This window comes from Oncorhynchus tshawytscha, linkage group LG23 (assembly GCF_018296145.1).
Source record: "Oncorhynchus tshawytscha isolate Ot180627B linkage group LG23, Otsh_v2.0, whole genome shotgun sequence".
NCBI lineage: Eukaryota > Metazoa > Chordata > Actinopteri > Salmoniformes > Salmonidae > Oncorhynchus > Oncorhynchus tshawytscha.
Genome location: NC_056451.1, coordinates 23321204 through 23341520, shown reverse-complemented (window position 1 = coordinate 23341520; position 20317 = coordinate 23321204). Strand labels below are relative to the sequence as shown.

The following is a 20317-nucleotide window of genomic DNA, read 5'->3' as shown; positions in this document are numbered from 1 at the left end:
AGTGCTAATACCTTTTTATGCACAAAAACGGTGAACATACACCAACCCCACGAAACACGGGGCGCACACCAAAACAAATGCCCCAAACACGGGGGACTTAAACAGTCCAGCAAAAACCCAAGAAAATGGGAAAACCGTGACACACAGATGTGTACACACGTACACCAAACAATCCTGCACAACCAGCAGGCCCATAAATAAAGCCCAACCAATCAGCCTAAAACAAACACAGGTGAAACGAATAAGCAGAAAAGGGGAAAAGGGATAAGTGGCAGCTAGTAGGCCGGTGACGACGACAGCCGAGTGCCACCCGAACAGGAAGGGGAACTACCTTCGGTAGAAGTTGTGATAGAGATGCTATTGAGACACTGGTAGGACCAAGGCCCCCCAGAGAGAGCGAGTGAGAGAGATCAATCGAGAGAGAGAGGGAAAAAAAGCATATATATATATATATATACATACATACATACATACATACATACATACATACATACATACATACATACATACATACATACATACATACATACATACATACATACATACATACATACATACATACATACATACAGTGGGGCAAAAAGTATTTAGTCAGCCACCAATTGTGCAAGTTCTCCCACCTAAAAAGATGAGCGAGGCCTGTAATTTTCATCATAGGTACACTTCAACTATGACAGACAAAATGAGGGAAAAAAATCCAGAAAATCACATTGTAGGATTTTTAATGAATTTATTTGCAAATTATGGTGGAAAATAAGTAATGATGCCATGCAAAACAATCCATTACATGTCACCAGTGCTCTTTTGTAACGGTGGCTTATACAGTGCTCTCCATGCTGACTTTACCTTGTCACCAATACCCAGTTTTCCCCTCCAAGGAGTGTCTTTTCTATTCTTCAATTTTATCTTTATTCATAACATTGACACACCGCCTAAATAAGTCTTTCCTATTCACCTCATCCAAACCCACCTCTTCCAACCCTCTCAAATTCAGTAATGTGTCACACCCTGAGCGTAGAGATATTTTTATTCTCTATGTTTGGTTGGTCAGGGTGTGACTCAGGTGGGAAACTCTATGTTCTGTGTTTCTATGATTTGGCCGGGTATGGTTTTCAATCGACGATGACGATTGTGACATAATGCCTTTCTTTCTGACTCTGGGATATTGGGTGTAATCCCTAGTCTTGGAAATTGTACTTCATCTTGTACCTTCTTCTTGTGATTATTAAGCATCAGCCACTCTTCTACTGACAGAGCCTTCCTGCAGCTTCCCAACAATTCTTTCCGACCTGACCCCCAAATGTTTAACCACCTGTCCTCCATCCATTAAACAGATTCCTTTATACCCACTTAATAATTAATGCAGTGGGCTAAATCAGGTGTTTCTTGGTGGTCTTAAACAAATCTACTGTGAAACAAAAGCGTACACTTTACACACATGCTTATTGACTTAAAAATAGACACCAGTAACATGTCAGATATAGTTTAAATATATTCATTTTTGAGCTTGCAACCCAATATGCCACTTTAAATACATCACAGAAGACTAAAATGTTACAAAATGCCAATTGAACTGTACACTGAGATGCTTAGTTGGTCAATATTCCCCCTTGAGTGATTCCCCAACATCTTGTCAACATGTCCCCCAAAAATGGAACAGATATCTCATACCAATCCATCTTTATAGACATTTGTCCTTAACAAGGTCTAGGAGGCCCCTATAGTGTCCAATAATCTCTCCAGAATGTCAAATATTTGCATATATGCATATAACTAGTCAACAAGTATTTTTATGACCAAATTCACATTCTTTAGTGTAGACATGAATTTTGTTATGATTTCATGACTGTTTGGTAGTAGATCCCTGAATGGTCAAACATCTCTTCAAATAGAAGTATGTTTTTAGCACAAAATATCTTACAGGTAGGCCCTCTTTTACTTTCTCATCATGTCACAAGCTGACAGGCTCCCAGAGGGAGGGCCATAAAATGCTCCAGCACACTCAACTGCCCCTCCCCTCTACAACAGCCAACAGCCCAGAACAGCATGAAGACAGAACAGCTAAAAGATCATCTGGGAATCCTTCCTTCCTCATGGAGATTTTTGAAGGTGAGTTGAATATTCAATGTGATGTTTGTATATAGATATATATTATTTAAGAATATGTCTTAATTGTTTTCATTGACATGTATGTTTTTTTAAATGAAGGCTGTTTATCCATTGAACCATTGTTTTTATTCATACTGTTTGTAAACAATAGCTTCTAACCTCTTAGGGTCTATTTGACCCTCTTCTTATATCAAACCTCTCAGACTAGAAAGTATGATTAGAAAGTATGATTAGAAACCATGGCCAACTGTGTTCAAACTGTGATTAGAAACTTTGACAAACTATGATCAAACTATGAACAACTATGAAGACATGTCTGTGTGTGTGAGTGATGATCTATTATTTAATTGTGTAATATTACTCTCTCTCTCTCAATGTATACCAATTCACTCAATTTTTAAGGTGTCTAGTATTGATATATGCATTTGCAATTACTCAACTTTGTTCAGTGTGGTCACAGAATGTGTAAACATGTTGACAGCAACAATAGTGACCGGCAGGATAACACAGTGCATCTAGGTATAGACATAGATATACACATACATAGTTCTTGTTCTACCTGACTTCCTACTCTGTTCTTTCTTTTAGTTTCACTTTGAGTCAAGTTCTGGATATGTTGGATCTAGGTGACCGCCCAGACAAGGCATGCAACATTACAGTTATCCCTCAAAATGAGAAAAATGCTGTCCTCAGTGATTGTGATAGCGATGGGTCAGATATGGACTATGAGGGGGAGACAGGCCATTTGCCTGCCAGGATTTTGAATGCATATGCTGATCCTATGCAAACAGATCATGACAGGAACAACGTTATCAGTGATGATGACCCGCCCACCCCCCCAAAACACACTTTTGATAATGAAGAGCCAACGGCCACTACCTGCCAGAGGGTCCAGTCAGAAGAGCCAAGGGCAAAGCTGCATGTGGTCAAAAATAAAGATTGAGTGTTCAAATGATCGAAGAGGCCTGCCACTGCTGTGATTCCAAAACACATAGTATACAGCCCAAATGCTGCAGAATGTGTAAAACAAAGCTGCCCCAACCCAATGGATGTTTTCCTATTAATGTATCCATCCACCCTAACTTTGCAACTCTAAAACTACTTCCAGCCTGGACAATAAAAACACAATAATGCTGTGGAAAGTAACAGCAGCAGAATGTATTTTTTTTTAAACATACAGGAGCACTATAAAATAAAATGCATTGCAGAACTTATGCAGTATGTTATTTACAGACAGCTACAGTGGACAAGTCAACTTCGGCAGCACATGTGAATGTGTCCCTCGTTATTCTTGTGGCCAGTGGGCCTACTCAAAGTATACTTTATTATTTTTGACAAGCAGGATGCTTTAGCTCAGATTATAAAAGACATGAATCAGCATTAACGCATTATGCAGAGGATTGTCTGCTGTCTATGGATAGATCCCATCCCAAGTGCATATTCCTCGCATATTCCTTCTCAAAACCCATTAGATGAGAAAGCCAGAGGTCCCTCCCCTCTGACCTTTTTCTCCAAATGGTTTTGAGGAGCGAGGACACGAGTATACAATTCTCTCCCTGTAAAATGGACTGAATAAAATGAACCTGTGAATAAAATACTGTACATAGTCACTTATATTAAAATCTAATAATAGATGATTTATTTACTTGTTTTAGTTTGTGTACTACTGATTGAGACAGTGATATTTTCCAACAAGAAGTATACTTACAGAATATTTAAATTCACTTTGCAACATGATTTGTCAAGGTACACCTGATCATCTTATTTTCAATTTCCATTTTGTATCTTTTAAATGTACATACAGTATTACAATATTATTAAGTACTGATCACAACAGGATTAAGTAATTTTTTTCCATGACAGCAAATTACAAATGCAAATGACGGCTTTAGCTTATTATAGCAGTCAATCAAAGCATCAACAATGCTGGATTTCAAGCAAGTAGAACATCAAATAAAATAAAATGTTATTTGTCACATGTGCCAAATACAACAAGTGTAGAACTTAGTGACATTCTTACTTACAAGCCTTTAACCAACAATGCAGTTTTTAAAAAATAAAAGTAACAAATAATTAAAGAGCAGCAGTAAAATAACAATAGCGAGGCTATATACAGAGGGTACCGGTACAGAGTCATGGCACGGAGGGCACATTTACAAGATTTTCAGTTACTCTCTCTGTTTCTATATGTGTGGGTATGCATGATGTCAGTACTTTTACTACATTGAACTTTGTTTAAAGTCCTGGAAACAGGCTGCTGCCAGGGCAAAGTGTGTCCTCTAACCCTTTCCTTAAGTGATTAAGTAATAGGTCTAATATGTTGGTGTATTGCTGATTTGAGACAGTGATATTTACCAACAAGAAGTAAACTTAAAGAATACTTTAACTTTGCAACATGATTTATCAGCGTATGTCTGATCATCTTATTTCCATTTTCCTCTGCATCTTTTAAATATACATACAGTATTACAATATTATTTAGTACAGAATAGGATTCAATTAGTTTTTTTTCCATGAGCAAATTACAAAAGCCCACCAAAAATGAATTAAGGTTATTATAGCAATCAATCAAAGCATAGACAATGCTGGATTCAAGCAAGTAGAAAATCATGGCACAGAGAACATATTTACAAGAGATTCAGTTCCTCTCTCTGTCTTTGTCTGTGTGTGTGCATAATTTCTGTACTTTTACTACATTGAACTTTGTTTCATATCCAGGAATCAGGCTGCTGCCAGAGCAAAGCGTGTCCTCTAACCCTTTCTTAAAGTCATTAAGTAATACTTAGCATCATTGTCGGTGGCTAAATGAAATATCCTTCCCACCCCTCTTCCTCATCTTCCTCTTCAAAACTGCTGCTCCGGCTCCTTAGCGCTCTCCTCAGATGGTTCCAAAACAGTTCCTGGGCCTAGACCCGCTCAGTGCAGTCTGGCCCCGGCCACTGCAGGTAGGTCTCCTTCAACATTACCTTTCTCATACGGTGGTAAACCAACAGCTGCCTTTCAGCGATGGGGTCCAGGAATATGAGCAGGGGCACATCCTGGAGCTTGAGGAAGAGCCTGTAGCTGGCCTGTTAATCACGCAGATGGTCTTGCGGCTGCTGTACACGGCGGAGACGATGTTGTCCACAATGTTGCGGCCCAGCTCAAACTCACGGTGATGCAGGCACAGCCGGAAAGAGGCTCCGTTGCCCTCCAGGTTGAGAAGTAGCTGGTCTACTAAGCAGGATTATAGTCAGCAGTTAAATCACAGTGGTTGTGGTGGCTTAAAGGTACTCACCCAGGTCCAGGTAGAAGACATTGGTGTCAAAGTTGTATATGGTTTGTTGCAGTTTTTTTCTGGGCAATGTAGTCAATAGAGTAAGACTAACTTGACTCTCTGGTTTGTCAAAGTCCAGTTCTGAAGATCGCTGTTGAGGCAGTTACAACTAAGAGGAATATTACGCAGAGCCTCCAGCACATTCTCATCTAAGGATTACATTACGTTTTGGTTGAGAAGCAAGATCTCCAGCTCCGTCAGATCCCTGAAAACCTCCTTTTGAGAATAACTGGACACGCATGTTCCTTGCGTTGAGCTTGCTCAACTTCCGCAGATTTTTGAAGATGCCCGACTGCAGCTGCATCACCCCGGCACAGGAGTTGTCCAAGGAGAGGAAAGTCAACTTGGTCAGATTGTCAAAAGTGTCCGCTGCGAGTTGTAGGGTCTTCACATTTGGTCTGTGGTGGAAAGCAAAAGAGTGCGATTCTTGATTTGATCCTGTTCTTTGAGAAAGTGGAGGCATCTTACCTTCCTCAACTGGTTGAAGAAAAGATCCAATAAACCTCTGATTGTTGGACAGTTGGAAAGTGTGTTCTTCCGCAATGACGGTATCCCATTGGTACCCAGACACAGCTTTTTAAAAATGTAACCTTTGTACTCAAAAGGCTGCATAACTCCATGAGCAGATTGTCAGTCTTCAACCCCATACCAGAGAAGTCTATGTTCCCAGCTCTAACATTGCTGATGTTCAAAAGCTCTGGCATTGTGACATTGGTTGAATGCAAACGCATGTAGTTTAGCTTCCGCAAGTTCACACCTTGGAAAGCCCTTGAAGGGAGCTGGTCATTGTAGGAGAGATCCAGTAGTAGTTTATGGCTATGGAAGCCCCACTCACATGCTAAAGTGGCCAGTTACAGAGATAGAGGGTGGTGAGGGACTCTGGTAGGTCTGTATGGTTATAATGCTGGATGGACATTAGATTGTTATTGCACAGATCTAGTTTTGTCAGCTTCAGTAAGTGAGTCACAGATTCTGCCACCGCAGAGAAGTTGTTCAGATATTTCTGCTGTAATATGATTGTAGAGTGAGGAGAAAATAAGTGGAGGGAGCATATTTAGTGACAGGTTGACATGTTTCTTGAGGTCCTGAAATACAGAGGAGCTGAAATTTGATATTTTTTTCAAGGACATGTCTAGGCTCTTCAGTTGGATCAGATTTTGGGATGTCTGGTTGTCTATGGTCTCCAGATGGTTATTGTCAATCTGAAGCGTCCTGAGGTTTGGAAGATGGTCGAAGGTATTTACATTACATCTTTTAGCCTGTCCATGTTGTCTGACGTGTGCAGCAGGAAAGGGAAAAGGTGAGTAATGTTCTACATCTAGTCTGAACTCTTTCCAATGAAAATCTTGTCCTTTAATTAAAAGCACATTACCATCATTTTAATTAAGTTCCAGGAAATGTTTGCATTGGGAAAATAAATGTGTTATTTTTGTTTCTTCAAATGAGACTATATTCTCCATAGGTATGCATGCCAATAAGCCAGCTCAATTGGGAAGGGAAAAACACCTTTTAGTGACTTTACAATACATTTCTCAGTGACTTCATTGGAAAACAAAAAGAATAACTGTGCCATTGTTAATTGTTAGTTCTCTTGTGGCTTTATGTTCCTCTTTTCCATTAGGTATTTTCCTTCACCATATCATGATACACCTCAACCTTATGGTGCCATTTTTCTGCTTTACCAAATGAGGAGAGTTACAAACTACACACCAGTCAGAGTTACACTTAAACTGCATCTTTTTATTAAGAGCTTTGCAATAGCGCGTCATTGATAGTCAAAAAGGGCTATCTCTAATGAACCATTGAAAAGTGAATACAGAAAAGTACAAAGATCTTTTATAGCCAAGATACACCCCTCTCAACTTACATGACGAACCACAGATCTTAGGAACAATTCACAAAGGTGTGAAAGATATTTATAAAACATAGCAGACAGTTACTGCTGTGTCAACAGTTCTCATTGTAAAGACCAGTGTCTGGCCACCTCCTACTCCAAACTGGAACCCGTCTCACCCTGGTACGGTATAGCACAAAAACATTACCTTTACTATCTGGAATGTTCTTTAGGCTTTATTACCCAAAGACATCGTAAATCTCCTCTGTCAGTGCTATCTCATAGAGGCCCATCCTCAGTGGAACACACATACACACAATAGTTAACAGAATACTCTATTCGGTCGAATAAAACAACCATTCTAATGCAATACAAAGATTATAATCTTACAAGCACTATAACATAATGTTGCAATTTTCCACAACATCCTCACCTCAGACATCTCCCAATGATGTCTTTGTAAATTGGACAAAGATCACAGTTTAGTTTTTAAATAATTGTTTTTTTGTTATTGTTTTATGGACAGTGATAGTCGAAGATGTAGAGGGGAAGCAGATACAGAGGGAGACAGAGAGGACGGGTTGAGAGGGAATTGTTTCCACATCACCAGGTGTATACAGTGAGAGACAGAATAATAACAAAGAAATCCAGAAAAACGCATGTCAAAAATGTTATAAATTGATTTGCATTTTAATGAGGAAAATAAGTAATTGACCCCCTCTCAATCAGAAAGATTTCTGGCTCCAAGGTGTTAATTGCAATGATCATGAGAACTACACGGGAGGATCTTGTCAATGATCTCAAGGCGGCTGGGACCATAGTCACCAAGAAAACTATTGGTAACACATTACGCCGTGAAGGACTGAAATCCTGCAGCGCCCGCAAGGTCCCCCTGCTCAAGAAAGCACATATACATGCCCGTCTGAAGTTTGCCAATGAACATCTGAATGATTCAGAGGACAACTGGGTGAAAGTGTTGTGGTCAGATGAGACCAAAACGGAGCTCTTTTGCATCAACTCAACTTGCCGTGCTTTGGGGGTGTTTTTCTGCTAAGGGGACAGGACAACTTCACCGCATCAAAGGGACGATGGACGGGGCCATGTATCTTCAAATCTTGGGTGAGAACCTCCTTCCCTCAGCCAGGGCATTGAAAATGGGTCGTGAATGGGTATTCCAGCATGACAATGACCCAAAACACATGGCCAAGGCAACAAAGGAGTGGCTCAAGAAGAAGCACATTAAGGTCCTGAAGTGGCCTAGCCAGTCTCCAGACCTTAATCCCATAGAAAATCTGTGGAGGGAGCTGAAGGTTCGAGTTGCCAAACGTCAGCCTCGAAACCTTAATGACTCGGAGAAGATATGCAAAGAGGAGTGGGACAAAATCCTTCCTGAGATGTGTGCAAACCTGGTGGCCAACTACAAGAAACGTCTGACCTCTGTGATTGCCAACAAGGGTTTTACCACCAAGTACTAAGTCATGTTTTGCAGAGGGGTCAAATACTTATTTTCCTCATTAAAATGCAAATCAATTTATAACATTTTTGACATGCGTTTTTCTGGATTTTTTTGTTGTTATTCTGTCTCTCACTGTTCAAATAAACCCACCATTTAAAATTATAGACTGATCATTTCTTTGTCAGTGGGCAAACGTACAAAATCAGCAGGGGATCAAATAGTTTTTTCCCTCACTGTATGTGGTCCAATGTCTTGGGGGCTAACCATTACACCAGACTGCCACAGTTTTGTGACATGTAATTTTAGTGTGTACCGTATATTGTAATTATAGTTTTTTTTACTTTTTACTTTATATTTTTATTTCACCTTTTATTTAACCAGGTAAGCTAGTTGAGAACAAGTTCTCATTTGCAACTGCGACCTGGCCAAGATAAAACATAGAAGTTCGACACATACAACAACACAGAGTTACACATGGAATGAACAAAACATACAGTCAATAATACAGTAGAAAAAGAAGAAAACAAAGTCTCTATACAGTGAATGCAAATAAGAACAAATAAGGGAGTTAAGACAACAAACAGGCCATGGTGGTGAAGTAATTACAATTTGGCAATTAAACACTGGAATGGTAGATGTGCAAAAGATGGATGTGCAAGTAGAGATACTGTGGTGCAAAAGGAGCAAAATAAATAAATAAATACAGTATGGGAATGAGGTAGATAGATGAGCTGTATACAGATGGGCTATGAACAGGTGCAGTGATCTGTGAGCTGCTCTGACAGCTGGTGCTTAAAGCTAGTGAGGGAGATAGGAATCTCCAGCTTCAGTGATTTTTGCGGTTTGTTCCAGTCAGTGGCAGCAGAGAACTGGAAGGAAAGGCGACCAAAGAAGGAATTGGCTTTGGGGGAGACTATTGAGATATACCTGTTGGAGCGTGTGCTGCGAGTGGGTGCTGCTATGGTGACCAGCGAGCTGAGATAGGGCGGGGCTTTACCTAGCAGAGACTTGTAGATAACCTGTAGCCAGTGGGTTTGGCAACGAGTATGAAGCGAGGGCCTGCCAACGAGAGCCTACAGGTCGCAGTGGTGGGTAGTATATGGGGCTTTGGTGAAAAAATGGATGGCACTGTGATAGACTACATCCAGTTTGCTGAGTAGAGTGTTGGAGGCTATTTTATAGATGACATCGCCGAAGTCAAGTATCGGTAGGATGGTCAGTTTTATGAGGGTATGTTTGGCAGCATGAGTGAAGGAAGCTTTGTTGCGAAATAGGAAGCCGATTCTAAATTTAATTTTTGATTGGAGATGCTTAATGTGAGTATGGAAGGAGAGTTTACAGTCTAGTCAGACACTTGTAGTTATTCACGTATTCTAAGTCAGAGCCGTCCAGAGTAGTGATGCTGCGGGCAGGTGCGGGCAATGATCGGTTGAATAGCATGCATTTAGTTTTATTTGCGTTTAAGAGCAGTTGGAGGCAACGGAAGGAGAGTTGAATGGCATTGAAGCTCATCTGGAGGTTAGTTAACACAGTGTCCAAAGAAGGGCCAGAAGTATACAGAATGGTGTCGTCTGCGTAGAGGTGGATTAGAGAATCACCAGCAGCAAGAGCAACATCATTGATGTATACAGAGAAGAGAGTTGGCCCGAGAAATGAACCCTGTGGCACCCCCATAGAGACTGCCAGAGGTCCGGACAACAGGCCCCCCGATTTGACACACTGAGCTCTATCAGAGAAGTAGTTGGTGAACCAGGCGAGGCAATCATTTGAGAAACAAAGGCTGTTGAGTCTGCCAATAAGAATGTGGTGATTGACAGTCGAGAGCCTTGGCCAGGTCAATGAATACAGCTGCACAGTAATGTCTCTTATCGATGGCGGTTATGATATCGTTAAGGACCTTGAGCGTGGCTGAGGTGCACCCATGACCAGCTCATAGACCAGATTGCAACCAGTAATTGCAACCAGATTGCATAGCGGAGAAGGTACGATGTGATTCAAAATGGTCAGTAATCTGTTTGTTAACTTGGCTTTCAAAGACCTTAGAGATGCAGGGTAGGATAAAAATAGGTCTGTAGCAGGTTGGGTCTAGAGTGGCTCCCCCATTGAAGAGTGGGGTGACCGTGGCAGCTTTCCAATCTTTGGGAATCTCAGATGATACAAAAAAGAGGTTGAGCAGGCTAGTAATAGGGGTTGCAACAATTTTGGCAGATAATTTAAGAAAGAGAGGGTCCAGATTGTCTAGCCCGGCTGATTTGTCGGGCTCCAGATTTTGCAGCTCTTTCAGAACATCAGCTGTCTGGATATGGGTGAAGGAGGAATGGTGGGGGCTTGTGCGGGTTGCTGTGGAGGGTGCCGGGCAGTTGACCGGGGTAGGAGTAGCCAGGTGGAAAGCATGGCCAGCCGTAGAAAAATTCTTACTGAAATTCTCAATTATCGTGGATTTATCAGTGGTGACAGTGTTTCCTAATCTCAGAGCAGTGGGTAGCTGAGATGAAGTGCTCTTATTCTCCATGGACTTTACAGTGTCCCAGAACCTTTATGAGTTTGTACTGCAGGATGCAAATTTCTGTTTAAAAAAGCTAGCCTTAGCTTTCCTAACTGTCTGTGTATATTGGTTCCTAACTTCCCTGAAAAGTTGCATATCACGGGGGCTATGCGATGCTAATGCAGAACGTCACAGGATGTTTTTGTGCTGGTCAAGGGCAGACAGGTCTGGAGTGAACCAAGGGCTATATCTATTCCTGGTTCTACATTTTTTGAATGGGGCATGCCTACTTAAGATGGCGAGGAAGGCACTTTTAAAGAATAACCAGGCATCCTCTACTGTCGGGATGAGGTCAATGTCATTCCAGGATTTATTTCAGCTTTTGTTTTTTTCATCACAGTCCCAGTTGGTCAGAAGTTTACATACACTCAATTAGTATTTGGGTAGCATTGCCTTTAAATTGTTTAACTTGGGTCAAACGTTTCGGGTAGCCTTCCGCAAGCTTCCCACAATAAGTTGGGTGAATTTTGGCCCATTCCTCCTGACAGAGCTGGTGTAACTGAGTCATGTTTGTAAGCCTCTTTGCTCGCACACGCTTTTTCAGTTCTGCACACAAATTTTCTATAGGATTTAGGTCAGGGCTTTGTGATGGCCCTCCAATACCTTGACTTTGTTGTCCACAACTTTGAAGTGTGCTTGGGGTCATTGTCCATTTGGAAGACCCAGCAGTTGCTTCTTCCTTGCTGAGCGGCCTTTCAGGTTATGTCGATTTAGGACTTGTTTTACTGTGGATATAGATACTTTTATACCTGTTTCCTCCAGCATCTTCACAAGGTCCTTTGCTGTTTTCGCACTGAAGTAGGTTCATCTTTTGGAGACAGAACGCGTCTCCTTCCTGAGCGGTAGGACGACTGCGTGGTCCCATGGTGTTTATACTTGATTACTATTGTTTGAATAGATGAACGTAGTACCTTCAGGCATTTGGAAATTGCTCCCAAGTATAAACCAAACTTGTGGAGGTCTACATTTTTTTCTGGAGGAGGTCTTGGCTGATTTCTTTTGATGTTCCCATGATGTCAAGCAAAGAGGCACTGAGTTTGAAGGTAGGCTTGAAATACATCCACAGGTACACCTCCAATTGACTCAAATGATGTCAATTAGCCAATCAGAAGCTTCTAAAGCCATGCCATCATTTTCTGGAATTTTCCAAGCTGTTTAAAGGCACAGTCAACTTAGTGTATGTAAACTTCTGACCCACTGGAATTGTGATACAGTGAATTATAAGTGAAATAATCAGTCTGTAAAACATCGTTGGAAAAATTACTTGTGTCATGCATAAAGTAGATGTCCTAACCGACTTGCTATAGTTTGTAAACAAGACTTGTGTGGAGTGGTTGAAAAATGTGTTTTAATGACTCCAACCGAAGTGTATTTAAACTTCCAACTTCAACTGTACATGTAGGTAGAGTTATTAAAGTGACAATGGTTTAAACAGGGGAGGGGGCAATGCAAATAGTCTGGGTAGCTATTTGACTAGATGTCCAGGAGTCTTATGGCTTGGGGGAAGAAGCTGGTTAGAAGCCTCTTGGACCTAGACTTAGCTGTGCGGTAGCAGAGAGTATAATCTATGACTAGGGTGGCTGGAGTCTTTGACAATTTTTAGGGCCTTCTCTGACCCAGCCTTGTGTAGAGGTCCTGGATGGCAGGACGCTTGGCCCCAGTGAAGTACTGGGCAGTTCGTACTACCCTCTGCAGTGCCTTGCGGTTGGAGGCCAAGCAGTTACCATACCAGGCAGTGATGCAACCAGTCAGGATGCTCTCGGGTGCAGTTGTAGAACCTTTTGAGGATCTGAGGACCCATGCCAAATCTTTTCAGTCTCCTGAGGGGGAATATGTTTTGTCGTGCCCTCTTCACAACTGTCTTGGTGTGCTTGAACCATGTTAGTTTGTTGGTGATGTGGACGCCAAGGAACTTGAAGCTCTCAACCTGCTCCACTGCAGCCCCGTTGATGAGAATGGGGGTGTGCTCTATCCTCTTTTTCCTGTAGTCCACAATCATCTCCTTTGTCTTGATCACGTTGAGGGAGAGGTTGTTGTCCTGGCACCACATGGCCAGGTCTCTGATCTCCTCCCTATACGCTGTCTTATCGTTGCCTATGATCAGCCCTACCACTCTTGTGTCATCGGCAAATTTAATAATGGTGTTGGAGTCGTGCCTGGTCGTACAGTCATGAGTGAACAGGGAGTACAGGAGGGGACTGAGCACGTGCCCCTTCACATGAATTATTAGAATATCACTTACTATTCTGTATTTATATCAGTTTTGTAGTGGTAAAAAAATGAAAGGTGATGGGTAACCTATAATATCCGGTGGGCGATGGAGATAAGACAAACAAACATTGATATAAACAAAAACGTTTTACATTGTTAGAACTGTATTGTTAGCATGTTGATTGCATTTTAAATAGGCCTATAGGGAAGATAGGCCATGTGGATATGTTCATATTTAAATATATCTCCTTTTTTAAAAGTTCTTAACTTGTTCGATAAGATTAGTACATATTTTCGTAGGAGACCCCACATGGGGCCCCACCCCAAGTTTGGGAACCACTGTACTAACCTGTCTCTCTGTCTCTTCTGCTTCCTTCTGCATGCATTGCAGCCTGCCTCAGCCTCACCACTGACGCTATCACACCAACAGCCTCATTGCATTTTGGACCAGAATTACACCAGAATAACATTCATTTCCAATGAAACGCTGTGGTTTGCCTTGCAGCATTGTGCGTTCGTTCGGTGTGGTGCTATCGAACGTATGCTCAAACTGTATGTGTAGACGGTTTGACAGAAATTGGGTGAATGTTGAACCTTTGTTGCATACATATCCAGATGATGCTGCATACTATGGTGTGTTCGAAGCGTGAGAGCTACATCACAGGTCTGTCTCAGTAGCCTACTCTCTGTAAAGAAAAGTTATTGTGAGAATTTATCTATTTGTTGCTCAGTTTAGGCACTGTTTGAAGCTGCAATATGTAACTTTTTGGGCCACCCGATCAAATTCACATAGAAATGTGATTTGTTGTTTTATACACCAGCTTAAAACAGCTGAAAATACAATATTTTTGGTTTTGGAAAATATTTTTCACAGTGGTTTACAATTATTCTCTACACTATACTTTCTTGTTTTGTCACATAAACTGAGATTAAGCTAACTATTAGAATTTTAGCAACCAGGAGATGGAGGAGCAATACATTTCTGCATATTTCCCTTTAACGTTAGCTTCTTACTTCCTCTTAGCTGGCTAAGGAATAGTACTTGAACAGGTGTTGTGCCGAAAATCTCCCCCCTGACAGAATCCACCCCCTTCCTAAACAGAGGAGGGAGTGAAATGTAGGCAAGCAATAAACATTTCAGAACAACTACTAGTCGAATAAGACATGGGAGGGATGACGAATTTTGGCAAAGAGATTTATTTATAGACTAATACACTTGAAACAAATAGCCAAACCGAAAACTGCAGACATTAGTGCCTCCCCCGCGATCAAACCGCCATAAAAAAATCAAATGAAACGCAACCTAATGTGATCATTGACAGCTGCCTTGAAGGACACGAATAAAAAATGCTTTCTGCTACTAAGATCAGTGAAATGTAGGCTAAACTGACAAGAGTTTAGATCCGAAATCTCCACTAGCAAGCAGGTTGCAGCAATGAAAAATTGAGTGTGTGCACGCTCACGCGAAGGGGGGGATTCTGGCAGGGGGAGATTTTCGGCACAACACCTGCTCTGAGCTGGGGTAGTCCGTTTCATGTCTCAGGCCCTCGGCCTGTGCTGCGTGAGGGCGGAGTTGACCGTTTGAGGGAGTGGTGAATGTGCTGCTAAAAAGGAAAAATCCGAGGGACACAAGCAAACATAAGGAACAAACCATTGTTAATGATTCCACTTGTTCACAGAGGCAGGCTGATTATAACTCTGTCAGATCAAGAAGATAAATAAGCCGTCTGAGCTTTGATCGACGCTGGAAGCAATATTTAGAAATTGAACAATTTGCATAATCTACAACTTTCATTAACCTATCATAATCCATCATAACATAATTTGATTATGAGTTATCAAATACTTTTGTTATTTTTAGGTTAAGAGAGTCTATATATAACATTAAAATAAAGCAAAATCATATCTGAAGTCCCATATAATCTTATTGAAAAGCCTCCAGTCCCGCTTTACCTGTGCTCTGAGGGCTGTGTCATGTTGGTCCTTTCTGCTACGTTATGAAAGTGTGTCTCTTAATACTTGATTAATGACTGACACGATTTTCACTTTGGTTGTACAGAAAGAGGAAGGACAACTGACCCGAAGTCATGGGACACATTCAATTGATAGTTGCTCTCCATTTATTGTTCTTTATTTACATTGAGAGGGAGAAGAAAACCCAGGGACTCCAGTCAAGAATGTGCCAAAAAAAGCTTTGGTAGAAAAGCACATTCTTGACTTTTCTACCCCTGGATTTTCCTCTCCATCTCTATGGAAATGAAAAAAAGTGGAGAACAACTTTATTTTGAATGTGAAAATTGTGCTTTATTGAAATCTGAAACATCTCAATCAGGTCATTTTCCGACAAGCAAATACACACCATTGGATAATGATAAAAAAACACCACTATATAAAGTACCTCATAGTAGTAAACTATAATGTATAGTTTAAGGTACGGTTCTTTAGTAGTAAAATGATATTATAAGAGTATTGCACAGCCCATAATAAATATAGGATGGACTGGCCACAGTCAAGGCAATACTTCAACAAAGTTGTGTTCAAAGCATAGGATATTCAAAGCAGGCTGTGACATCGTACCTGTGACGTCAGAAGGTACACTGTTTTTTTTCCCATGACTGGATGCATGATTGTCATTAAGCCTGTACCTATTCCCCTCATTTAACCAATCAGCCTCTCATCTTCTGCTCCCTGGCCATCTGACAGAGTCCGCAGAAAGGCAGGCAGGTCATGACTACCCAGTCATCACACACGGAACCCTGAGTAAAAACATAAAAGATTAACATGTTAAGCATAACATAAACACCATGACAACACTTATAGGTAGGGCCTTGACGTTTGCTTGACCACATGACCTGAAAAGTAAAATCTTAGTCAGGTCGCAGTTAGGCTACAAATAGGGTCAGAGTTTTTCTTGGTCGGGTCATGTTGTCAGAAAAACTCCTGACTCCTGACCCTATTACAGGGGAGTTCTATAAAGGAGGGTGGAGAGAGAACAGGGGGGGACCCATAAGGTTGACTTGTCTAAACTCTCATCTCTTTGCATCCTTTTTCTCACCATCTTTTTTTTGCATTCTATCGTCTGCAGTAGAAAAACAGAATGAAAACACCCAGTTGTGGCTAACTGTAAACTTGCACATCCTTGAATGCATTGTTTTTTAATAGGAATAGCCAACTGTTGACTCCTTCAGTCTTCACTACTAGACTAAGGCCAGTATTCAATTAAATCGGAGGTTATAGGCATTGCAGCTCAGGCAATGTTCCTGTGTTCACAGAGATCCCACTCACAGTAAATGCTACATTTATTGTCTCAATTGGATTGCCTTTAAAAAACGCAATGCCTATCAACCCGAGATCGGATTGATTCCCAGCCTTACACTATATACTATACTCGCTAACATTCAGTTAGAGTGATAACGGAAATATTTAAATTACAACTCTTTGAGGAGGCTTAGAATTGTATTTTTCCCATTATATTTAGGTCCTGGACATAGGTTTTGTATTGAGGATGTAGTAGGGTCACTCACAGAGATGCGGTATTTGCTCCGGATGCTTGTCCTCAGGGCGATCAAGGCTCCAGGGAGGAAAGGCACACAGCAACTGTCCCCATTGTCCTGTGCAACTTTACAGCCCAGGATACAGGGCACGAAGATCGCACACAGACCTGGAAGAAAAAACGTTTAAAGTCACACACTGTCTCCACCATTAATTGTTGGTGTGGCCGTTTGAGAGGTCATCACGGTTACATTAGTTGTGCAGAACTCCTGATACCGAATAACCTCACCCAGTCTATGGATTTTTAAACAGTGTACTCAACACAATGCAAACATTGTGCATGCATAACTTTACACACACAGAGGGGGACTCACAGATGCCGCAGTCATCGCAGCAGTCACAAACGTTGGAGCTCCAATCTGAGGACCCAGAGGAGGTCACGGTGTAGTTGTTGATGGTGACCTGAGGCTGGGAGCTGATCACCATCTCACTCTGATAAGCCATTACTATCAGGGAGAAGAAGAAGACATTTGGACAAAGTTCTACATCCGTTTACACCTCCACACACTGATACCATTCAATATTCATATTCAAGCCGACTAGAGTCCCAATGGTTATCTCCTGCCACTTACCTGCTGGTGCTCAGTCCCTGTCAGTCTCCACTGGGGCCTTAGATATCCTGGGTGAGCTTTGGGAAAAGCTGTGAATGGGAGCGCCACGGGGCCCTTTGCTCTTATACCCATGGTGACATCATGATATGGTGACAATGCCATTTCCATGAAACATGGCGAGACTAAGAGTACCTGCGTTCTGCCCACCCATTTGGAACTGTCGGAACACCTCAGAGAGAAATGTCAAATGTTTGGTTTCTGGGCGTAGAAGTTTCAGTCCTTTCAACCTCTTTATTTGGTTGTTGTTATCAGTATGGTAAATGGGACAAAGCAGGAACATAGTGCGTCACCTTGTACTTCAGCCACTCAGGTGTGTGCATGTGTGTGTTTAATGATGAATGTACAAGCCTAGGTTTGTGTTGTTTACACTCTCTTAAAAAATACATAGAGAATAATCAAGACCAGCAATTCTGTACATCTAATGCAAGAGCGATGGCCATTAACAGACCCAACGGCCCCATCCAATATCAGAAATTGAACAAATTATCAGGGCAACAACACTACTGACAGGGCATTTTGGGGGGCCCTAAGGGAGATTTGGTTGGGGGGCCACCCACATCGCGGCAAAACATTTTAGTGGCTCCCCTCTTGATGACGGAGAGACAAATGTATGTTTATTTCTTGCAATTCCACACATTTTGCCATGGGGGGGAAGATAATTGTTTTGCAATTTTGTAACAAAATTCATGCAATTGTCTCATGGGGCAGAGGTTTAAAAAAATTCTGTTTTACAGGTAATTTCATGCAATTCTACCCATTTTGGCATGGGGTGGAGAGACATTTTTACAGTTTTAAAGAGAATTTGCTGCAATTCTACACATTTTGCCATACTTATGCCAAATTAATATGATATCTGAGTGAGAATGATAGAACATATATGGGGTCTCCCTGGCTATTGACATTTGTGTGGTAGCTGTCAAGAAAACAATCATCTTCACAATTAAATCTCATACTACCCACTGAGGTAATTTTGACAAGGAGGCATATATATACTTTTCATAGCCCAAAGGCTATCATAGCCCATTCAGTTCTTCAAAATATTCATGACTTTGTCAATCAATTTATCAATCGATTAGGTCTACTTCTAGGATGCCTTTTAAATTCAGAAAGGATGTTCACGAAATGTCCATTTGATTACCTTTCTGTTTTCTCAATGAAATTCAAATCAGCATTGGAAAAAGGCACAAGTTTAAATTTGTTCAGCCTGAGCGAGTCTGACCACAAGTCGGAGACCACTATGATGACACACCAAATCGGTTTGATGTATTGCGGGAAAAGAGCAGGAATAGGCTTGTAGGCTACAGTCCAAGCTACTGTATGTCTTCCAATGGTGCAACTGCTGTTAATATCCAAAGATTATCCAACTTGAATAAACGCTTGGAGGTAAAAGACGACAGCAGTGGTGTAGCCACGGGCGATACGGATATCGCTTATTGATATCTACATAGCTCATTGATGTGAATCACACTTCTGCTCTCATTTAGCTTATTGCACTTTACAGTTTGTGGTTGTTGTGGATGACTTTTCACAAATGTAGACTATATGTGTATTTTAATGGTTGAATTGAAGAAGTTTAAACTGCCTATCAAGCTTGTTTTTGCGACCAGTGGAGAGTCAGTGAAACATAAGCTCTTACAGCAGCTGCCTAGTGCGAATCCCAGTCTTTGGAAAACAAGTTTGAGGGAGTTCCTGGTATTGTGCTCCATACTGTTAAAAATGACTTTAATTTAAGAAGACCACGAGTGGGGCTTTTATTGCTTAATCTACAGTAATTCGTGCTGATAAAAAAAAACATGTCATAGGCCTACACTGTAAAAACAGAAAGACTTAAAACACCATGATTGTGTAGTGAAAGTAGTTTACCCAGGCCCTGCAGCGCCTAGCTCCTCTCCCATTCCCCAGGCGCTCTCATGTGTTGACTTCTGTAACCGTAAAAGCCTTGGTTTCATGTATGTTAACATTAGAAGCCACCTCCCTAAGTTTATTTTATTCACTGCCTTAGCACACTCTGCCAACCCGGATGTCCTAGCCGTGTCTGAATCCTGGCTTAGGAAGGCCCCCAAAAATCGCAAAATTTCCATCTCTAACTATAACATTTTCCGACAAGATAGAACTGCCAAAGGGGGCAGAGTTGCAATTTACTGCAGAGATGGCCTGCAGAGTTCGGTCATACTATCCAGGTCTGTGTCCCAACAATTCAAGCTTCTACTTCTAAAAATCCACCTTTCCAGAAACAAGTCTCTCACCGTTGCCGCTTGTTATAGACCACCTTCTGCCCCCAGCTGTGCCCTGGACACCATATGTGAATTGATTGCCCCCCCCCCATCAATCTTCTGAGCTCGTACTGTTAGGTGACCTAATCTGGGACATGCTTCACACCCCGGCCGTCCTACAATATAAACTAGATGCCCTCAATCTCACACAAATTATCAATGAACCTACCAGGTACAACCCCAAATCCGTAAACACGGGCACCCTCATAGATATCATCCTGACCAACCTGCCCTCTAAATACACCTCTGCTGTCTTCAAGCAGGATCTTAGCGATCACTGCCTCATTGTCTGCCTCTGTATTGGGTCTGTGGTCAAACGACCACCCCTCACCACTGTCAAACACTCCCTAAAGAACTTCAGCGAGCAGGCCTTGTTGCCAAAAAGTTCAATTTTGGTTTCATCTGACCAG

The 20317-nt window shown here is 41.5% G+C and overlaps 1 protein-coding gene and 1 pseudogene across 1 annotated transcript; both read right to left on the bottom strand.

Annotated features, from left to right (window-relative positions):
* Positions 1 to 4910: 4910 nt before the first annotated feature.
* Positions 4911 to 15447, bottom strand: LOC112235063 (annotated as a pseudogene).
* A 103-nt stretch (positions 15448 to 15550) lies between these two features.
* Positions 15551 to 17702, bottom strand: cnfn (cornifelin). The gene is made up of 4 exons (XM_024403440.1): positions 17596 to 17702; positions 17338 to 17469; positions 16996 to 17132; positions 15551 to 16227 (listed from the first exon to the last, which is right to left on the bottom strand). The coding sequence occupies exons 2-4, from the start codon at positions 17465 to 17467 to the stop codon at positions 16138 to 16140; spliced, it is 357 nt and encodes a 118-aa protein (XP_024259208.1). The 5' UTR covers positions 17468 to 17469; positions 17596 to 17702; the 3' UTR covers positions 15551 to 16137.
* Positions 17703 to 20317: the final 2615 nt, after the last annotated feature.

Bases quoted from the DNA above. Each gene is read 5' to 3' on its own strand.
- cnfn (XM_024403440.1), bottom strand. From the start codon at position 17,467: ATGGCTTATCAGAGTGAGATGGTGATCAGCTCCCAGCCTCAGGTCACC. The intron at 17,133-17,337 runs GTGAGTCCCCCT...TTTTTCTTCCAG, and splicing joins CTGCGATGACTGCGGCATCT to GTCTGTGTGCGATCTTCGTG. The intron at 16,228-16,995 runs GTGAGTGACCCT...GTTTTTACTCAG, and splicing joins GGAGCAAATACCGCATCTCT to GGTTCCGTGTGTGATGACTG.